Here is a 19,824-nt window from a genome sequence, read left to right as displayed (position 1 = left end):
TGAGTTAAACAGATACTGCCTAACTCTGTACTATCCCTCTGCTCACTAGAAAAGAAATAACTGAGATGTAACTGGAGGAGGTTCTCATATATGCAAATATCAACAAATCTACCTGGAGCACTAGTTCATAATGGCGAGGATTAAAGAACTGCCTAAAATGTCAAGTCTCAGTTGAGGAAATAAACATTTGTACTGGGCTTTTACATTATGGCTGCAGTGGGGGTAACTAGAAAATGCCCAATGCTGGTGTACACACTTGTGTGATGCACAAGCTGGTGTACACACTTGTGTGATGCACAAGCTGGTGTAACACTCGTGTGGTACACAAGTTTCGGAAAAGGAGGAGGAGATGCAGCCCGATGTTTTGCTCTAGTTGCAACCCTGAAAGACACAGGAAAGCACTGATTAAACTACCAGCAAGGAGTTTTTCTTCCTCCCCTCTTACCCATCTCCAGGGTCTTCTAATGTTTCTGAGGCTGGCTTTGAACTCAGATACTTCTGCTTCAGCCTCCTGACTGCTGCGATCAGTGGTTTGTACCACTCCATCAAGAAGCAATTTATTTATTTTTTTAATTTCTCTTTGTCGGTGGCTTTGTGGGGCAGGTCAGTGGCTTTGTCAGGCTACAGCACTCTCCACTGGAGTTCCATTCACAGACCATTCTGAGGACCCCAGAGCACTCAGCTGCTGTCACGTGCTGTGCAGGAAGAGACTGGAATGGAAGGAGTTGAGGCCCAAGGCTGGCTTTAGTTCAGTGCTCACCAATCTCCACCAGACTACTGGAGTGGGAACACAAGTCTACTTTGATAAACTGCCTTATGAGGATGGATAGAGAAAGTATGAAACATCAGAAGCCTGACCAGAAACTATGCACATATTCAGGTATCACACACAAAGCCAAGAGGCATTTAGAAGTCATTCCCTACTCCTACCCCAACTTGGAGCAACCTCCTCCTAACTCAGTCTTTGAAACCCTGCTGACAGCTTGTGGAGCCCTGGAGGGAGCCTGACGGTTCTCACCTGAGAACAACGGTTAGGCTGAGAAATAAGGTCTGATGATATTGATGTGAGGAGGCTCCCAAGAACAAGACTCACAGAGAAATAGCAGGGGAGAAATAACTCCCCCCAATTTGACACCAATGAACATCAATCTTTAGTCTGAAAGTGACTGGTGACAACCAAGGTACAGAAAATCAAGACATTGCACAAGGAAAGGATGGGGAGACCAGAAATCTGAGGGAGGAACGGAAGAACAAAACATTTTCAGGGCTGCAGAGATGGCTCAGTGGGTGAGAATCTGAGTCTGGAGTCTCAGAAGACAAATGAAGCTGGGCCTGGTAGTGCACGTCTGTAATCGCAGTGTGTCTGCGGTGAGATGGCAGGCCGAGTCAGGCAGCCATGATACACAGCCGTGAAAAAGAAACCCTGGGCAGGCCGAGTCAGGCAGCCATGATACACAGCCATGAAAAAGAAACCCTGGGCAGGCCGAGTCAGGCAGCCATGATACACAGATGTGAAAAAGAATCCTTGGCTCAAACAAGGCAGAACCAACAGCTGAGATGCTGATGACGGCACACATTGCCCTGCTCTCATACACACAACATACATACATGTACACAAACACATACATACAAAAGATAAAAATATTTCCATACATCGGAAATTGAAATACTTAAAAAATTGTATTTCAAGCTGGGCAGTGGTGATGCACGCCTTTAATCCCAGCACTCGGGAGGCAGAGCCAGGCGGATCTCTGTGAGTTCGAGGCCAGCCTGAACTACAGAGCGAGATCCAGGAACAGGCTCCAAAGCTATACAGAGAAACTCTGTCTCAAAAAATAAAAAACAAAAAACAAAAAATAAAAAAAATTGTATTTCAAATATCTAGAAGTGAAAACTATGAGTGGTTTAAACATAAAGAAATGATACATGTTGGAGAATATTTGATCACTATACACACAAGCCCCCCATTTTCATGTGTTTATATGCATGTCTGCATGAGTGGGTGCACAAGCGTACATATGCATGTGAGGGCCTGAGGTTGTTATGGGGAACCATCCTTGATCACTGCCTTAGTTACTACTTTTCTATTGCTTTGGTAAGACACCTTGGCCAGGCCAATTTATAAAGGAAAGTGTCTGATTTGGAGCTTATGGTTTTAGGGGGTTGCAGTCCATGACCTTCATGGCATGGACCATGGGAGCAGACCGGGAGGCAAGGCGCTAGAGCTTTTATCGTGAGCTCACATCTTGAGGCACAACCACAAAGCACAGGGGTGGAGGAGTGGGGGACGGGACTGTCACTGGGAACGGTGCAGGTCTCTGTAAACCCCAAACCCTGTCCCCAGTGATACACTTCAAGAAGGCCACACCCCCTAGCCCTTCCCAAACAATTCTACCAACTGAGGACCAAGTATTCAAATACAGGACCCTATGGAGGCCGTTCTCCTTCAGACTACCGCATTTATGCCTATTCACTGAGGCGCGGTCTCTGACTCAAACTCAGAGCTCATCAGTGAGGCTAATCTCTCTGGCTACCTTACTTTAGGGAGTCTCCTGTCTCTGACTTCCAAGACCGGAATCAGAGGTGGGCTGGCATACACACAGGCTTTAGGGATCCAAACTCTCGCCTGGCCCATGCTTTCACCAGTAAGCCACATCCTCAGCTCATATATACATATATCAGAATACCACACTCCATCCTGTAAGTGCATTATTTATCAATGAAAAAGTGCTCACACTTCCCCCAGAAAACGACTGCGGTGTGTGTGCTCTGCCAACAGCGGGGACAGTGAGTGGACGACGGCACAGGAAGCAGCTGGACCAAAGGAGAACGGGGACGGAATTCCCAGCTGCTCAGAAGCAGCCACTTACAGTGGGAGCAGGAGTTTAGGGAAGGGAGGAGCAGAGTGCTGGCTGCTTGAGCATTTGGAGAGGAGTTTCTGGTCCTGTCAGGAAGTCTTGAGCTGTGTTAGTGACCGCACATATGCGATATGTCACCAAGCAAGGCCTCAACCTGCAGCATAACTGTAGTACGAACGAGGAATAACTCACAGAGACCTGTCTCTGCCTCCCCAGTGCTGGGATTAAAGGCATGCACCATCACGCCCAGCCTGGCAAAAGATAGAGCTTTAAGTAGAGCTTCATGAAACAGGAAATTCGAATGTTGAATCTCCATGAAACTTGCCTATGCTCACTAGCAATCAAGGAATTGCAAGGTAAAATTATAATGAGATGCCGTTACAGGATGGGTAAAACTAGGTGTGGAACCTCAGACCTGAACGGGCGGGGCCCCGTGGGAACCCCTGTGGTTTGATACAAATCACCTGGCAACTCCACAGTGCGGGTCCCTAGCTGGCGGTGCTGTTCTGGGAGGTGCAGAGTCCTGAGGAGGTGGGCCGAGCTTTGCCAGGTTCTGCTCAGTCCTCAGTCCCTTCCTCTACTCTCTCTGCTATTTCCCATGAGGTGCAGCCTCCTTTCCACAGGTTTCTGCTGTGATGGTGTCATCGAGGGTGAGGACTAAGGTCTGAAACCTCAGCAAGTGTGACTCAGCATGCATCTAACCCCTCTTATGTTGTCCCTCAGGCATGTCAGTCACAAGGACAGAGGCCTAACTAATAAAGAGGTAGATACTCACATGTGCACTCTTCCTGAAATTACATATCCATGCTTGGAGGACAATGTAACTATTAAATGTCTTCCCAAATGTAACCTACACGAGGATACTTTGTGAATCATGCTAGCTACTTAAGAAACAATTATGGACCCCAATGAATCAGAAATCACCAACATAGCAATAAAAAAACAAGCGAAACTGTTTTTGGAGAGAGCAGGAAGTAGTCGGACACATAACATGTTTACACATCCTAGAGAGTGAAGTTAAAATCGTGATGAGGCCGGGCGGTGGTGGCATGCCTTTAATCCCAGCACTGGAGAGGCAGAGGTCAGGCCAGCCTGGGCTACAAGTGAGTTCCAGGGCTACACAGAGCAACTCAGTCTCGAAAGACAAACAAACAAACAAGATGAAATATCCATTTTTGATATAAAAAATGACAAACATTAGCAATTGTCATGTTCCAAGTTACGAAAGCACAGAGTATCCCATGGGTCACCGGTGGAAACACATGACAATACACAGATGTACAAACTGTATCATTTTTCTGGAAAGCAATTTGGCAGACTGTACTAAATCTTGAAAATAGATAGACATCCTCTGATGGTGAGAATCAGTAAAATTCCATTTTTAAAACTCTACCCAAAATAAGCCAGGCATGATGGCATACACCTGTCACCCAGATCTTAAGAGGTGGATGGAGACAGGGGGATCATAGCAAGTCTCAACTATGCAGAGAGTTTGAGGCCATCCTGTCTCAAAAAAAAACTAACAAACAAAAAGACGAAAATTGTAATTTTAAGTGTGAGATGATTATTTACAAGTTGTTCATTAATTACAAATTGATAAGGAAAACTGGAAATGATAAAAATGAACAATATAATAAAAGTTAAATATATTTTAGGACATCTACAATATAGGTCAGGCAGCTATTAAACTTGGAGACATTAGAAGGATCGATAACGTTATAGAAAATGTTAATAAATATTCAGTAAGAATATAGTATTGTATTAAGGAAATCATGAACTCAATTCTGTTAAGCATGGGCATTTAACACACGTGCAGAGAGAATATGACTGTTAGAGGAAAACACTCGGAAAACAGATGGAACAAACTGTTATGGCAGAGCCCGTGTAAATACGGTCCATGTCCAAAGGGAGTCACTGCCGGTGGATCGTTCTTACCACAGTTCACTAAACTGAACTTTCCTCACCTTTACTACTTAAAAAAGAATCATGATGGGTGTGGTGCCATGCCTATAAATCCCAGTGCTTCGGAGGATGGGGGCAAGAGGATCATGAGTTTGAGGAAAACCCGGGCTGTTCAGTGGATCAAAAAAGAACAATAAAAATAACAGAGACTGAATGCCCCCACGTACACTTACCAGATCAATATTTTGCATTATGTCTTGAAATGAAGGATGAGTTCGGAATTGCTCAAAGAGGTCCCGTTTGTAGAGCAAGGCATATACCAAGTTTGGGTTGTGGTGAAGAGAATTTGTCAGGCAGGAGTTGATGATCTCCAACATCATTCGGATCACTTCTTCAATGACACTGAGGTCCTGTGCCTTAGGAAGAAAGGAAACCCCAAGAGGGAGTCAGTGTTGGTTCCCCGTGTGACCACTGACAATTTTAACAGCACTGGAAAGACTATGCAGAAATGCCCTTCAAGATTTTGTCAAGAATTTCAGAATTAGGTTCATCAGTTACTAAAAGATGGGAGTTAAAATTGTTTAAGTTCGGTATGGGATAATTGGAATTTCAGATAAGAAATTAAATAGAAGGCAATCTAGAGGAAAATCTGCAGTCTACTTAGCTCCCACCTTGTGATCCTTATTGTATAAATCATTAGACTGCCACAGCATAGCCCAGTGCTGAAGCCTGACCCGCTCCCAGGAAAGGACTTCTGTCAGGGCCTGACCTCAGTGTTCTGCCCTGCCATCGCGGCTTTGTATTACAGATACATGGCCTGTGCTTCTGTCCGTTTCCTCAGAGTTGACAGTTGGGATGGTTTGTCCTCATTGTCACTTTGACTGAATTGGGAACCACCCAGAAAACATGTCAACATACGTCTCTGAAGGAGTTTCCAGAGGTTTAACTGAGCTTTATCCATGCATGTGGGTGGCAGAGTCCCATGCCCTGGGGCCCGGGATTGAGTAAAAAGGGAAAAGGAGAAGGATAAGCTGAGTCCCAGCTTTCTTTGCTCCCCACCTGAGCTACAATGTGACTGACCCCCGATGCTCGGCCACCCTGCTTCCCCACAGAGGACTGTGCTCCTCTCAACTGTGAGTCACAACAGACTCTTCTTTCCTTGGATTCTTTTTTTTTTTTTTTTTTTTGGAGGGCTAGGGAGGAGAAAGTTGTGCAGAAGTTTGAGATGAGAATAATAACTAAGTCTTTTGAAATCTGCGGAATGACTCTAAGAGAGCAAAACTCAAGGGAAGCAACCAGCAAGGCTCTGGCTGAGCCGCCTCCCAGCTCCCTCCCAGCAGGGAGGCTCTGAGGCTACTACCTTCTCTGAGGCTCTCCTGTGCTGTGCCACCAACCACTGAACTCCTACACGCCTGTGTCCAGCTTCTCGTTGGCCAATCTGTTCCCTACCAAAAATGCTTGTTCTGTTTGGGGTGCATTGAGAAATACTGACCTCATTTTGGGCACAGCAATGTATTTTAAATGCCTTCTTGTTATAAGCCTCTCTAAGTCTGTGTTTTCAGAACAAAGGGGGAAGCAGCCTCCAACTTCATAAGTGATGAAGGATAACATTTGTCAGAAGGTCCTTTCAGCTGTTCTGCCCTCCTACTTAGAAGAGGAATGAGTTTCAGAATTTTCTTTTTTGGTTTTTCAAGACAGGGTTTCTCTGTGTAGTTTTGGTGCCTGTTCTGGATCTCGCTCTGTAGACCACGCTGGCCTCGAACTCACAGAGAACCGCTTGGCTCTGTCTCCCAAGTGCTAGGATTAAAAGGTGAGCCACCGCCGCCCAGCTCGAGTTTCAGAATTTTCTGAGGTCATTTTAGAAAAACTTAGCCTGAGATGGTGGTGGTGGCGCACACCTTTAACCCCAGTACTCAGGAGGCAGAGGCAGTTGGATCCCTATGAGTTCTAGGCCAGACTGGTCTATGGAGTGAGTTCCAGGACAGCCAGGGCTACATAGACATGTGTCATGAAAAAAAAAAAAAAAATCCAAACCCAAACCCACCCCCCCCAAAACTCCAAACATACCCACCTACCCCCTCAAAAAAAAAAAAAAAAAACCCAGTCTGATAGTTAATTATTTCAGAAGCATGTCAAGATGCTAGATTATTTCTGAATTTTATGGTAATGAATATTTTACACATCAATTTAGTTCAGTGTAAGTTCTGATATATTTAATTCACATTTCCATTCTATGTGCCAATAGCTTAGTTTATTCCCAATGTTTAAGTAATTTGCTGAAACAATCAGGACTTGTTCACTTAAACTCAAGCTAAAACACAAGTCAGGGAAGTATAAAGTAGAAGCTTTAAGACTTTAAAATCAATAAGCACGCCCTGCATTAGGTGTTTTAAAAGACAGGGTTTCAAGTAGCCTAGGCTGGCCTTGAACTCACCATGCCATGAGGTCAGCCTTGCCTTTCTGCTTCTTCCTCTCAGGTGCTGGGCCTACAGGTATGCATCACTATGCTGGTGTGTATCTGTGTTTACTGTGACCAATCTCAACAAAAGGATCTTTCAGAATTATATGAACTTTCTCACATTTAAAGGAGTTACTAGGTATTCTATTTAACTTTTCTGATACTGTTTCTGTGGTAACTTCCTTTTTTTTTTTTTTTTTTTTTTTTTTCTTGAGACAGGGTCTCTCTATTATATAGTTTTGGCTGGCATGGAATTTGCAATGGAGCCCAGGTTGTCTTGGAACTTACAGAGATCCATCTGCCTCCAAGTGCTGAGATTAAAGGAGGTGCCACCACACCTGTTCTCTGGTAAGTTCTGATGCGATCCTCTAACATATTAACCTTAACTGCATATATATAAAGTGGCAAGAAAAAACAGTTTCTATTATTATTTCGATTAACTGGAAATATGGTTTGGGGAAATAGAGTAAAGATATTTTACATGACGTCAAATTTTGCTGGACTGTAAGGCAGTTTGGGTTGTGAGTTGATAAGAAAAACAAAAATAAGAAATTATACATAATTTAGAAGTTTAAGCTTAACTTAGGATGAGTCACTGACTATAATAACTTTCCATCAACATCTCTTTTAACATACAACATTGTAAATAATTTACATTATTAAAATGTCAATATAAGGTTGACTCTAAATCACAGCACATGAGATAAGGTCAGTTTTCTTCTTGATCACAGCCTGGGTGAAATTCTAAGTATTAACTAGTATGCATCATTAGTCCTGTTGGATGTAGGTTGCATACAACCCTGGCAGCCTTTAGACTGCACCAGCTGGATTCCAATTACAGTTATCCCCATAAGGGCTCTCAACGGGACCAATTCTTGAGAAATAAATGAGGTTGCTTTGAAGTCAGGTATCTACATTGATTGGTTTTAATTATGACCCTAAAATTGTACCAAGAACTGCTATATACATCATTTTACTCAAATTGGTGATTCTTCATCTCAGTCATGATCCTAACGTATGCTCTGGAATTGCTGGACACTAAGGCTGGCAGCTACCTGGGTGCTAGACCCCGCTCTCTCATGTCCATCTCAACAGTCAACCAGCCTATTCCTGAAGACGCAACACATAGCTCTGGCCACTAGTCCATTGCCACTTTAAATGGTGGTAGTTCTCTGCTAACCACTTCAATTATCCTTCAGGAAACAGCCAGAGTGCCTACTGTGTTGTTTCCTGGAAACTACTCTGTGGGTCTGTGCATCCCCGCTGGAAGATCAACTGTAGCTTCCAGGCACCAAGCAGATCATGAGATAATCAGGGTAAACTGTATGCCAGGGGAATTCAATTTGCTAAAAACAAAGATACCAAACTTTTGGTTAATTCTACTTTCCAAGAAACACCATCCCAATAAATATAATCTGCAGCTTCATTTGAATCTTCAAGTTGCTACTTGGACTGGATTCTGAGGCAGGTGCCCATAGGACATGATAGAAAATCAATAAAATTCTTTCATTTTAAATTTCATTGCATTATTAGGCAATAATCACTACTTGTAAAAGGATGAAAAATTAGCACGAAATTAATTGGAGTGCTTCTTTTTAATGACAGTACCACCCAAATCCCAGAACTCACTTTAGATAGAGCTAAAAGGTTATTTAACCATGCTTTTCCACACTTCTTGATTTTTTAAAAGTGGTGCTGGGAGTTGAACCCCAGGCCTTGAGCATGCTATGCACAAGCTGTACCATTGTGCTAACCCCTCAGCCTCCTAGTAGACAGTGTTTTGGGTGAAGCTCCAACTCAGTAGCATTTGTAAAGCCCTTAAAACTGTGTGATGTGGGGTCGAGTAGGGGGATTCCAAGAGAAGTAGTACATGACTTCTTTCCAAGTGGAACTTGTAGACTTTGAAGTACTTAAAAAAAAATCATTTTTACTTTATATATTACTACTGAATGAAAAAAATAAAAAGGCAAAGAACTTAGAAATCACATTTCTTAACCTTTTTTCCAAGACAGGGTTTCTCTGTGTAGTTCTGGCTGTCCTGTAACTGTCTCTCTGCAGACCAAACTGGTCTCAAACTCAAGAGAGTGTTGGGATTTAGATATAGGCTACCATGGCAGCTTGACCACCAGTCCCACAGCCAGCTCAAACTGTATCTCTGGCAAAGCTGATTTTGAGAGACTAGGGGGAACATGGTTATTTAAAAAAATATCATTTTTATAAAGATCTTATTCTACAGTGTAAATCAGTTTTCTGTATACTATCCCCCAAAGGACCAGCTAAAATTTAATGAAAGTATGTGGCTCTAGAGATGGCTCAGTGGTTAAGAGCACTTGCTGTTTTCAAAGAGGACCAGGGTTCAGGTATGAGAATCCCATGGAGGCTCACAGTCATCTGTAATGCCAGTTCTAGGAATCTGATGCCCTCTTCTGACTTGTGGGCACCAGACATGCATTCAGGCAAACACTCATACATTAAAAAAAAAAATCTTAAAATCAAATAATAAAAGTAAATTTTGGCTCATTTAAGACTAAGAAAGATATCTGGGTGTGCTTGCACAAGCTTTTAATTCCAGCACTCAGGAGACTGAGGCAGGTGGATTTCTGTGAGTTCGAGGCCAGCCTGGTCTAACTACATAGTGAGTTCCAGGCCAGTCAAGTTCCAGACTCTACCTCAGAAAAACAAACATAAAACAAAATACTACCCAGGGCAGAGGTAGGAAGACCTCATGATCTAGGCTAATCTGAGCTACAGGGGAAATCCCTATTTCAAAAGGAAGAGTCCTTGTGATAGCTCATGGGTAGAGCAACCAAGTCTCCAGAGCAACAAAAATGGGCGCTTTTTTGATTCACGTCTGCTCTTCTGCTCTTCTTAGTATATGCAGATGCATGGCAGAATGGAGCCCAGACCAAGTCAGCAAGCCAAGGTGTGTGTGTGTGTGTGTGTGTGTGTGTGTGTGTGTGTGTGTGTGTGTGTGAGAGAGAGAGAGAGAGAGAGAGAGAGAGAGAGAGAGAGAGAGAGAGAGAGACCCTAATCCAACAATCCCAGATTGTCTGTACACATAGGGATGAAAGCCCAACAACTCTATGTTAAGTAGTAACTCAAGATCGATGGATAAGTCGGCAGTTGGGGGAATATTTTACCCAGTTAACAACACTCAGAGTTGCCTCTCATTTTATAAACTTCCTTTTCCTTTTAAGAGGGAATTTATACAGTTTCAAATCATTTATTTTTAGTTTCCTTAAGAGAAGCATATGTATCTTGTTTGTATTAGTTTTGGGGGGATTCCAAGAAAGTTGTCTAAATTTCCTGCATTTTCAGCAGAAAATAAAACCTTCAACAAAATTAATGGGGCTCTGCCAAAGGCGGGGAGGGAGGAAATGCAGGGGCACGGTTCCCTGGCCTTCAAAGGCAATCTTTCGGTGATAGACCCTCGTTATCTTTAGGTGGTTAATTCATTGGCACACACACGGAAAAGCTTGGGGACCACGTTATTTCTAGCCAGAACTGGATCTGTCCCAAAACATCCAGCTTGTGATACAAAGAACTGGCCTTATATTACACACACATCATAGCCCAGGGATGAATCCCGGGACCAAAGGAGACACTAGGTAACTTGAATAAAGTAGGGGGAGCAGGTGGGGTGGAAGCTGGGCTCTGGCGCTCTGCTCTGGGGCGGGAATGTAAAATCCTGTGGTCTTCCTCATCTTTCTTGGACACAGTCTGAATGTGGCCCACAGGCCTCAGCTAGAGCCGTGGGAGCAGTGATTCACATCACACTGTTGTCTCAGCACCCGTGGCAGGGCCGCGAGGTAATTGTGGCCACTAGGGGACATTGGTTAAGTTCACAGTTTTCCATAACTGGCGGATGGCCAGACAATTCATAAAAAAAAGGAATGTTCTGATCAAGGCCCAGCTGTCTGCTGATGGGGCTCCTGTAGCGTGAGCTGGAGACTGGAGACCGGGCTGTTGGGGACCAGAACGCAGCAGCCTGGGGAGGCTTTGCCCTGACTGTCTGTCAGCTGCAGTGGGGTCCTCTGCTGCCCGCCAGGCTCCAGCAGCCCTGAGTGCCATTCAGAGCAGAGCTGGCCACCTTCCTCGGGCTTCTGCCGGCAGTGGAGACCGCACCAACGCCAGAGTCTGACTATTTAAATGTTTACCTTCAGAATCAGCCGTCATTTCCATCCCAGAAACACCCCTCCACAGCCTATGATAAGTAAAATCTTGAGTAAACCCCAGTAAAACAACGCCCTGGGATGATGTGCCTTGTCCTAAGACAAAAACAAAAACAAACAAACCAACAAACACCCCCTCCCCCATTTAAGCTTTGACTTCTGTCTGCAGTAAGGAATGCTGAGTCAGCTAACTTAGTTATTTGCAAAAACAAGTGCTTTGTGTGAGTTAAAAAAAAAAATCTCTTCTCACTCAAGTCTCAGCCTCCATAAAAAATGCAAAAATTACTCAATCCAGAAAGCAAATTCCCTTAGAGTTACCAAAAAACAAGATTTACACACACACACACACACACACACACACACACACACACACACACACACAATTCCTCAGAGTGACCTCAAAACAACCCAATTAAAACTTTGGTTTTGATTCCTCCACCATGTGGAATGCAGCCTTTGGTGGCTTTGAGGACAGAACCCAATGACCTGTGAGATTGCCAGGGCAGCCACTCTCTGACTCAGTGGTGCTGAGGATGGTGATACTTGGGGCTGCTGGCAGCATGGGTCACATCACTCTCTTGGGCTTCAGTTTCTTCCAAGGGGCTCTGTGAGGGGAGGGGGTGTGGTGGGAGAGAGGACACACCGGGGCATGGACTTGGGGTCCTGCTTAGGATGTGGAATGCGGCAAGGGATGCTCTCCTACTCTCTCTTCAGAAAAGCCAGATAATCTGCATAATCTGAAGTCTTCTTACACCCATCAGGGAGGATTGTGTAAGTCAACCAAATGAAAGGATTCGCATGGACAGCTTCACTCCTCCTGTAAGGAGAGATGCAGACCTTCTCACCCGGGCTGGTGCAGAAGAGAACTCAGCCCAGCTATGCGTGGCGGCCAGGGTGGGCTGGAAGGTCAGCACCCCAGATGCAGGGAGGTGGTGCCCATCCTCGAGTGCCAGGCAAAAGCTGGGGCAGCAGCAAATCCTCCAGGCCAAGAGCACACAGGCAAACCTCCACTGCTTCCAGGGAGCAGCAGGGACCCACCCACTCAGGCCCGGATTTCAGGGAGGACACTTGCTCTTATCACCAGGACGCGAGCCAATATCCATTTATGCTGGTAGAGGAATAGAAGCCAACAAAACAAAGGAACGCCCTCAGCACTGGGATCTGAGGCAGGAAAGCAAGTGTGTTCAACACCCTATATTCTTATGAGGGGAGGGGGAGGGGGGAGGGAGAGAGAGAGAGAGAGCGCTGTTACCATTGGGGAAAGGAAAGAAAACCCCACTGCTAAGAGCCAGGTGCACAGAGGGACTCAACAGCACTTGAGGCTGGGCTAGTAAAGGCATCTTTCTTCCAAGTCCACTGCAGGGACAGTTGAAAGAAGACACTGAAAAAATGCTGACACCCTAGTCCAGCATTTTCCCAACATAAAGAAATCATTGGGAGAATCTGAAGCAGGTGGCACACTGCAGATACAAATCCCAAGGTCAGTTCACAAGTCCTTAATGGAGACAAATCCCAGCAGAGGTGGACCCACTTGTAAGCATAAATATCTTAAAGTTTCAATTTCCATGTCTTCGTTACAACAGCCAGCATCCAAACATAAGTTAGGAGATGCAGGACGTCAATCACGGTGTGTGTAAGCACAATGAAGCACATGGCTGTAGGCAGCACAGAGTGCTGGAGATGGAGTGCTAATCCAGACACAGAGCCTCCTACGGGCTGCCAGTGAGAGGAGGTGTCCGATGGGGTGGAATCTCAGGATGCTGTGGAGACCCTTGGGGTGGGGCAGGCTAGTGTTGGGGGTTCAGCAGATTGAGCATAAGGCTAGAGTTAGGCCAGCCAATTTAAATCCCTTGTTTAAGTAGCTATGTGTTCTTAGGTAGTTAGTTCATGGGGCCTCCGAGCCTCAGCTTTTCCATCTGAAAAATGAGAGTACTACTTGTTTTATCGGAAGTGAAGAGTGAATGAAATATCTGAAACATTTTCACTTTTGCCTGGCAGATAAAAAGGGCCCACGACAGTAGCTATGGTGATGAATGAGAAGGTTTTGTGAATAGGCGGAGACCTGCAGGAGCTGCGGGAGAGGGGTGAGGAGGGGAAGGACATGCTCAGAAAGCTCACACCGAGGACACAGCACCACGGCTGGGACGGTAAATGCAGGGGGTTCTGCAAGACACACAACTAGAGCACTCCGTCCGGTTGGTCACAGGTCGCGTGGAACGGGCTCAGGGCCTGTGGGACCGTCCAGCTGTGAGAGCCCAAGGGCTACTTAAACCCATTCTGGTGGGAGGAAAAGCATGGGGGCGGGACTTGTGTGGTCACAGGAGGGCTCCCCGGGAGGCCAGGCAGGGCACTGGAAGTGAACTGACATGGAGGTTCAGGGCTGCCGGACGCCAGCACAGCCAGTGTGCAGAGCACTAGCTGGAGAGGTGACCACCAGGGCTCCGACTGTGGCGGAAGCTGTGGAGGACATTTCTACTACAGCAACATTCCGGGCGAAGGCACTCCGAGACAAGAAATGGCAGCATGGACAGAAGAGAAAGGCAGGCAAGGACCCAGGAAGACGTAATCCATGAGAAAAGTTAGCAAACTCTAAGACTCCGTTTCCTGCAGAAGGGAAAGGTACTGAGTCCAGCCTCATTGAGAGGCAATCAAGCAGAAAAACAAACACACCACCACAAACCATACAGGATAGATTTCGAATCCATTTCCTAAAGAAAGATTTCTAGAACACAAATACTTCAAATGCAAGAAGAATTTCAAAGGTCTTTCTCCCCATTTTAAACTTATGTATAGGAGTGTTCTGCCCACAATGTATGCTTGTGCGCCACATGCGTGCCTTGCGCCCAAGGAGCTCAGAGGAGGGCACTGGATTCCTAGAACTGGAGTTACAGACTGTTGTGAAGAGCCCCACGGGTGCTGGGAATTAAACCTGGGTCCTCTGGAAGGGCAGCCAAGGCTCTTAAGTGCTGAGCTATCAATTCAGCTCCAATGTAAAGAAAAATTTAAAGGGACAGAGAAAAAAAAAAGGAAACTATTTTCATAATCTTCATAGAGAGACAGGAAGGAATTCTGTGTGTGTGTGTGTGTGTGTGTGTGTGTGTGTGTGTGTGTGTGTGTGTGACCTCAAAGAAAAAACAAACAGCCTCAATGAAAGAGAATTTAATGAAATGGAAGCAAGGAGTCTATACACAAAGGAAGAGCAAGACAAAGAAAAACACAGCATTGTGTCACACAGAGTGAAAAACAGATGAAGGAACCGTAGAAATCACTAAGAAAATGTGACCAGCTCATAGTCAAGTGTAACTGGTAATGAAGAGTTGCAGCCAAAGGTGTTTTTAAAGAGAAATGCAGCCTGGGAGGTGGTGTGTGTGGCAGAATGACACATTGATATGCAGGCTCCAACACCCGAGTTCGAATCATCCCTCACATAAGGTGGCAGGAGACAGTGAAGTCCTAAGAGCTGTCCTCTGATCTGCACATGTGCTCTGTGGTGTGTGTGTGTGTGTGTGTGCACATGCACGTACAAATAAATATATACAATAATGAAAAATTAAAATCCAGTCTCTTTAATTTGTTTTCCCTGTGAGTTAGAGGCCAGCCAGAACTACACAGTGAGACCCTGTCTCAAAGAATTAAAAACAGACAAACAGAAACGCCCAACTTTTTAATGTGTCTGTGTGTGGATTTGTGCATGTGAGTGGGAGTGCCCAAGGAAGCACTAAGTGGAGGTTGTGAGCTCCTGGGAACAGGGTGTGCTCCCTCTCCAGCCCCCCAAAATGAAGAATTGTATAGTCATTCATAAACAGTAAAATTAGATAGTAAACAAAATAAACCCAAAGAAAGCAGGATGGGAGAAATAATAATAAAAAGCTAAGTGAACAGATTAGAAAATGAAAGTAGCATATTTGTTTTTGTTAAATGCAAACAAAAACAGACACTAACATGTAACCAGAGAGATGAGAAAGCAAACACATGACTTTCACGGGCGACGTTTGCAGCTTCCCAGCCTGGGGACAGCCACCTTCCCAATGTGTCCCCAGGGTTCTTCCGCTGTGCGCAGAGGAGATGGGAGAGCTCTGGTTCCCTCTTCCTGTAAGGCCACAGCCCTCTCGGATGAGGGCACCTCCCTTAGGGTCCCTTTTCATCCTAATTACCTCATTAAGGCCCAGCATTCAATCACAGGCACAGTGGCCGGGGCTTCAGCATTTGCAGTTTGGGGAAACACAACCAAGATGGAGATCACAGAACAGGACTAAAAGGAGCCGTCCAATCTGGTGTGGGAGGCAAGCTGGACCTCTCCGAAGAACTCTTGCCAAGAAAGACAGATCTGTCTGCACTGATGCAAGTCTTTAGTAAAAATGTCCATTTCCAGTAGGTATGAGAAAGAGAGAACCAATTAAAAGGGGGCCAATAGGAGATAAAAACAACACAACAAAACACGTTTAGAATGAGGGGGAGTCCTCACAAGTGGCTGGGCTTCTGCACTATGATAATGGCTGGGAACAAAAAGGGAAGTGGATTGCTCTAATTTAAAGTCTTAGGAGACGTAACGACCAAATGTGCGAATTTTAATTCTAATTTTAACACACTGCCAACAGCCATTTCTGAGAAGAGTTCAGGAGAAATATGATTATGCTACATGGGATTATGCCTTGGGAATATTACTGCTTTTGTTCGATATGATAATAGTGTGTGGTGGTTTGTATGAAAATGGCCCCATAGGCTTATAGGGCCTGGCACTTCTGGGAGGTGTGGCCTTGTTGGAGGAGGTGTGATGTTGCTGGGGGAGATGTGGCCTTGTTGGAGGAGGTGTGGCCTTGTTGGAGGAGATGTGGCCTTGTTGGAGGAGATGTGGTCTTGTTGGAGGAGGTGTGGAGGTGTGGAGTTGGAGGAGGTGTGGAGGTGTGGAGGTGGAGGAGGTGTGGAGGTGGAGGAGGTGTGCCACCGGGGTGGGCTCTGAGGTCTTGGCTCACTTTCCTCCTGCTGCCTGTGGATTGATGTAGAACTCTCAGCTCCCTCTCCAGCACCACATCTGCCTGCACTCTGCCATGATGAGAACTGGCTAAACCTCTGAAATGGAAGCCGGCACCAAGTAAATGTTTTCCTTTTTAAGGGTTGCCGTGGTTATGGTGTCTTTTTGCAGCAATAGAAACCCTAATTAAGACATGGTGTGAGATTATAAAAGAAAATGACATTATTTTTGGATATGTGTATCCAAGTATGAAAAGATAAAATTTCAGGATTTACTATAAAATACTTTAGCCAAAAAAAAGTAAACATTTATATAAAGGCTATGTAAGACTATAGAAAGCCAGGCGGTGGTGGCGCACACCTTTAATCCCAGCACTCGGGAGGCAGAGGCAGGTGGATCTTTTTGAGTTCGAGGCCAGCCTGGTCTACAGAGTGAGATCCAGGAAAGGTGCAAAGCCACACAGAGAAACCCTGTCTGAAAAACTAAAAACAAAACAAAACAACAAAAACTATAGAAGCAATTAAAAAATAGTTCATTTATTTATGTTTATGTGTATGAGTGTTTTGCCTACATGTATGTATGTGTAGAATATACATGTGTGGTATCCTTGGAGGCCAAGAAGGTGTTGGCTTCCCTAGAACTGGAGTTATGGATGGTTGTGAACCACCATGTGGGTGCTGGGAATTGAACCTAGATCCTCTGAAAGAGCAGCCAATGCTCTTAACCGTTGAACCAAGAACAGTGTTTTGTTATTAATGTGGATATGGGGGGCATGAACATGCCCTGGTGTGAGCATTGAGATGAGAGGACAAAATCTAGGAGTTCTCTCCTTCCACCGAGTGGGTCCTGAACTTAGGTGTCAGGCTTGGCCGCAAGCATCTTAACCTGCTGAGCCTATTGTTCTCTCTTAAAACAGAAACATAATTATGACTTCAAAACGTGGTAAAGTTCATACAAAAGTAAAAGTGAAATCAATGCCATTACATTCAATATAGCACAGGCAGATTAGATTCAACTCCACTGCCTGGTTCTGCTTCTCTCATGTAGCCCAGTGTGGCCTTGAACTCACAGAGATCCAGATGGATCTCTGCCTCCTGAGTGATAGGAATAAAGGTGTGTTCCAGCACTGCCTGACCTCTATGTCTAGTGGCTGGCTTTGTCCTCTGATCCCCAAGTAAGCTTTTTTGAGGTACACAATATATCTCCACAGGGATATACCGACACATGGGAAAAATGCAGAATCATTGGCTAAGAGCATTGGGTACTTTTTCTAGAGGACCTGAGTTTGAATCCCACTGTACATTTTGGGCGGTTTACAACTCTAGCATCTAGGTCTAGCTCCAGGAGTCTGACCTCTAGCACATGCGCGCGCACACACACACACACACACACACACACACACACACAATTAGCATAATAAAATCTTTTAAAAATGCAGAATGGACACAAATACTAATTAAGGAAATGTTTAAGAGCAAAACATTAAGATACATTCAGCTTTTTGAGTAAAAAATGTGCATTAAAATTCTGAGCTCTTAACCTGCGAACTTCAAAATCTTAAATATTATTGTTACACTAAATAGTTAATTTCTTAGAAATATGTTAAAAAATACTCCAAGTCTAATGCTGTGACCCTAACTGATGCAGGTGACCCTAACTGAAGACAGCCTGACTCAGACCCTGCTGCATTACACCCATATTCCACTATGATGATCAAAAGCTGTGGTTACAGTCACCTAATAAGCAGGACCAACACCCACACTTTTGTCCAGGTAAATACCAATACCCACAATTCAGTCAAGGTCAGTGGCAATGGGGGTGACTCAGTCTGTACCTACAATTAGAGCAAGGGCTCACTCATGTTGCCATGGGAACTGTCTACTGCCCAGCAATTACCATTCAAAAACTTCAGGAGGTGGCCCTGTACTAAATTTGCAATTCATTTCTTAGGGCAGAAATTGATTCAAAAGCAGTCTGAAGATCTTTATGTTAACAAAGAACATTTACAACAGCAAGTGTCACGATAGTCCCAGTACCGACGTGAGTGGGTTTATAATTCCTAAACCTCCAAGGCACGCAAAGATCACACGGAATCCATTTCAACTATTGTTGTTTGTGATTATATGCTTAAAAATAAATTCAAAATCTTCCTTCACTGTACTGTCTTTATGCTCATATGCTATGAAATGGAGGCGGGGAGATGGAACCAAGTATCTGCAGCCTGAACAAGGTCAGACTTCAGATGGCCATGTTAGAACGCTACATTGTAGTCGTCACATCCTGAGTCAGGACTGCCTATCAGTGTACTAACCTGCAACAACTGTGTGTGTGTGTGTGTGTGGTTGGGCAGATAGCTGCTTTTATTTCCTGGGAAGAAGTTTTTAGAAATTACCAATAAATAAAAGACTAAAATTAAAATAAAAAGCAAACAAACTGTTACATAACATGAAGACAATCCTTTTGAGGCAGAGAAAGAGCTGAATTGACGCAGAACAAGGCTAATTCAGGAGTGTCCTCAGTAATGGTTTAATTGTAAAAAGGAATGTGATCTCCCATCTCTTCCTTTGCTATAGGCACCTCTTTGGAGTGTATGTTTGTGCACACACATGGGGGCCAGAGATCAAAGTTGGCTGCCCTCTATTGCTTTACATCTTATTTTTCGAGGCAGGGTCTCTTGAAGAACCTGGAGCTAGCATACTGAGCTAGGCTTGTGGCCAGTGAGCTCCAGAGCCCTGCTGTCTGCCTCTCCAGCAATCTTGCAGGCATGCGTTACCATGCCTAGGCCTTTCTGTGGGTGCTGGGGAGCCAAACTTAGGGCTTTCCTTGCATGACATGGACCCAGTGCCCCCTGATGCAGCTCTTAGCTTACCTGGTTGTTTTGGGGGTAAGGAAAAGATTGTGTTATGGGGAAGAAAATCAACACACGGAAAACACTGTGGTACCAAGTGTGCTGTAAGGCAAAGCTTCCAAGTGCTTGTATCCATGGCCACCAGGTTCACTTGGTGGCACTTCTCAAAGCACAGTGACCTTGACAGGAAGTAATACAACAATGATGTTTTCTAGAGCATGTCAAGTCTTCCAACAACGTTTGCTTCTTTCTGTCGCTTATTACTAGAACGCATTGAACCGCTGGTCACATCACGGCTTCTGCTGGGACCAGAGTGACAAGAAACCTTTCTTCCTGGACCTACCCATGCTGATGCCTTGAGGACTGACTGGGCTTGGCCTCTGGTGAGAGTAACAGTGTGTGTTCACAGCCATGCCCTAGTGAGATGACAGGAATGCTGGACCAGGAGTCCCAGGACTGCGCTGAGACGAACAACTCCTTCAACCTCTGAGGAAACTGACTCTCGTGCAGTAGAAATGCGGTGCCTGTCCGTACTGCCAGGTTAAGGGTTGTCTGGTTAAGAAATGACCCGGGAACTGTAAGTGCTATGGGAATGCATGCCAATGAAAACGGAC

The 19,824-nt window shown here is 44.9% G+C and overlaps 1 protein-coding gene across 6 annotated transcripts in view; it reads right to left on the bottom strand.

The window, feature by feature from the left end:
• Dym (dymeclin) overlaps positions 1 to 19,824 on the bottom strand; it is a 283,454-nt gene that overhangs the window by 64,568 nt on the left and 199,062 nt on the right. For all 6 annotated transcript variants that reach the window (XM_076555514.1, XM_076555516.1, XM_015992663.3 and 3 more), the window contains one exon: positions 4,994 to 5,176. In XM_076555514.1, coding sequence (XP_076411629.1) covers positions 4,994 to 5,176 — 183 coding nt within the window. The remainder of the gene's footprint in view (positions 1 to 4,993; positions 5,177 to 19,824) is intronic.

Source organism: Peromyscus maniculatus, chromosome 19 (genome assembly GCF_049852395.1).
Source record: "Peromyscus maniculatus bairdii isolate BWxNUB_F1_BW_parent chromosome 19, HU_Pman_BW_mat_3.1, whole genome shotgun sequence".
NCBI classification, from domain to species: domain Eukaryota; kingdom Metazoa; phylum Chordata; class Mammalia; order Rodentia; family Cricetidae; genus Peromyscus; species Peromyscus maniculatus.
Note: the sequence above shows the minus strand (reverse complement) of the source record. Positions and strands in the feature narration are given on the sequence as shown.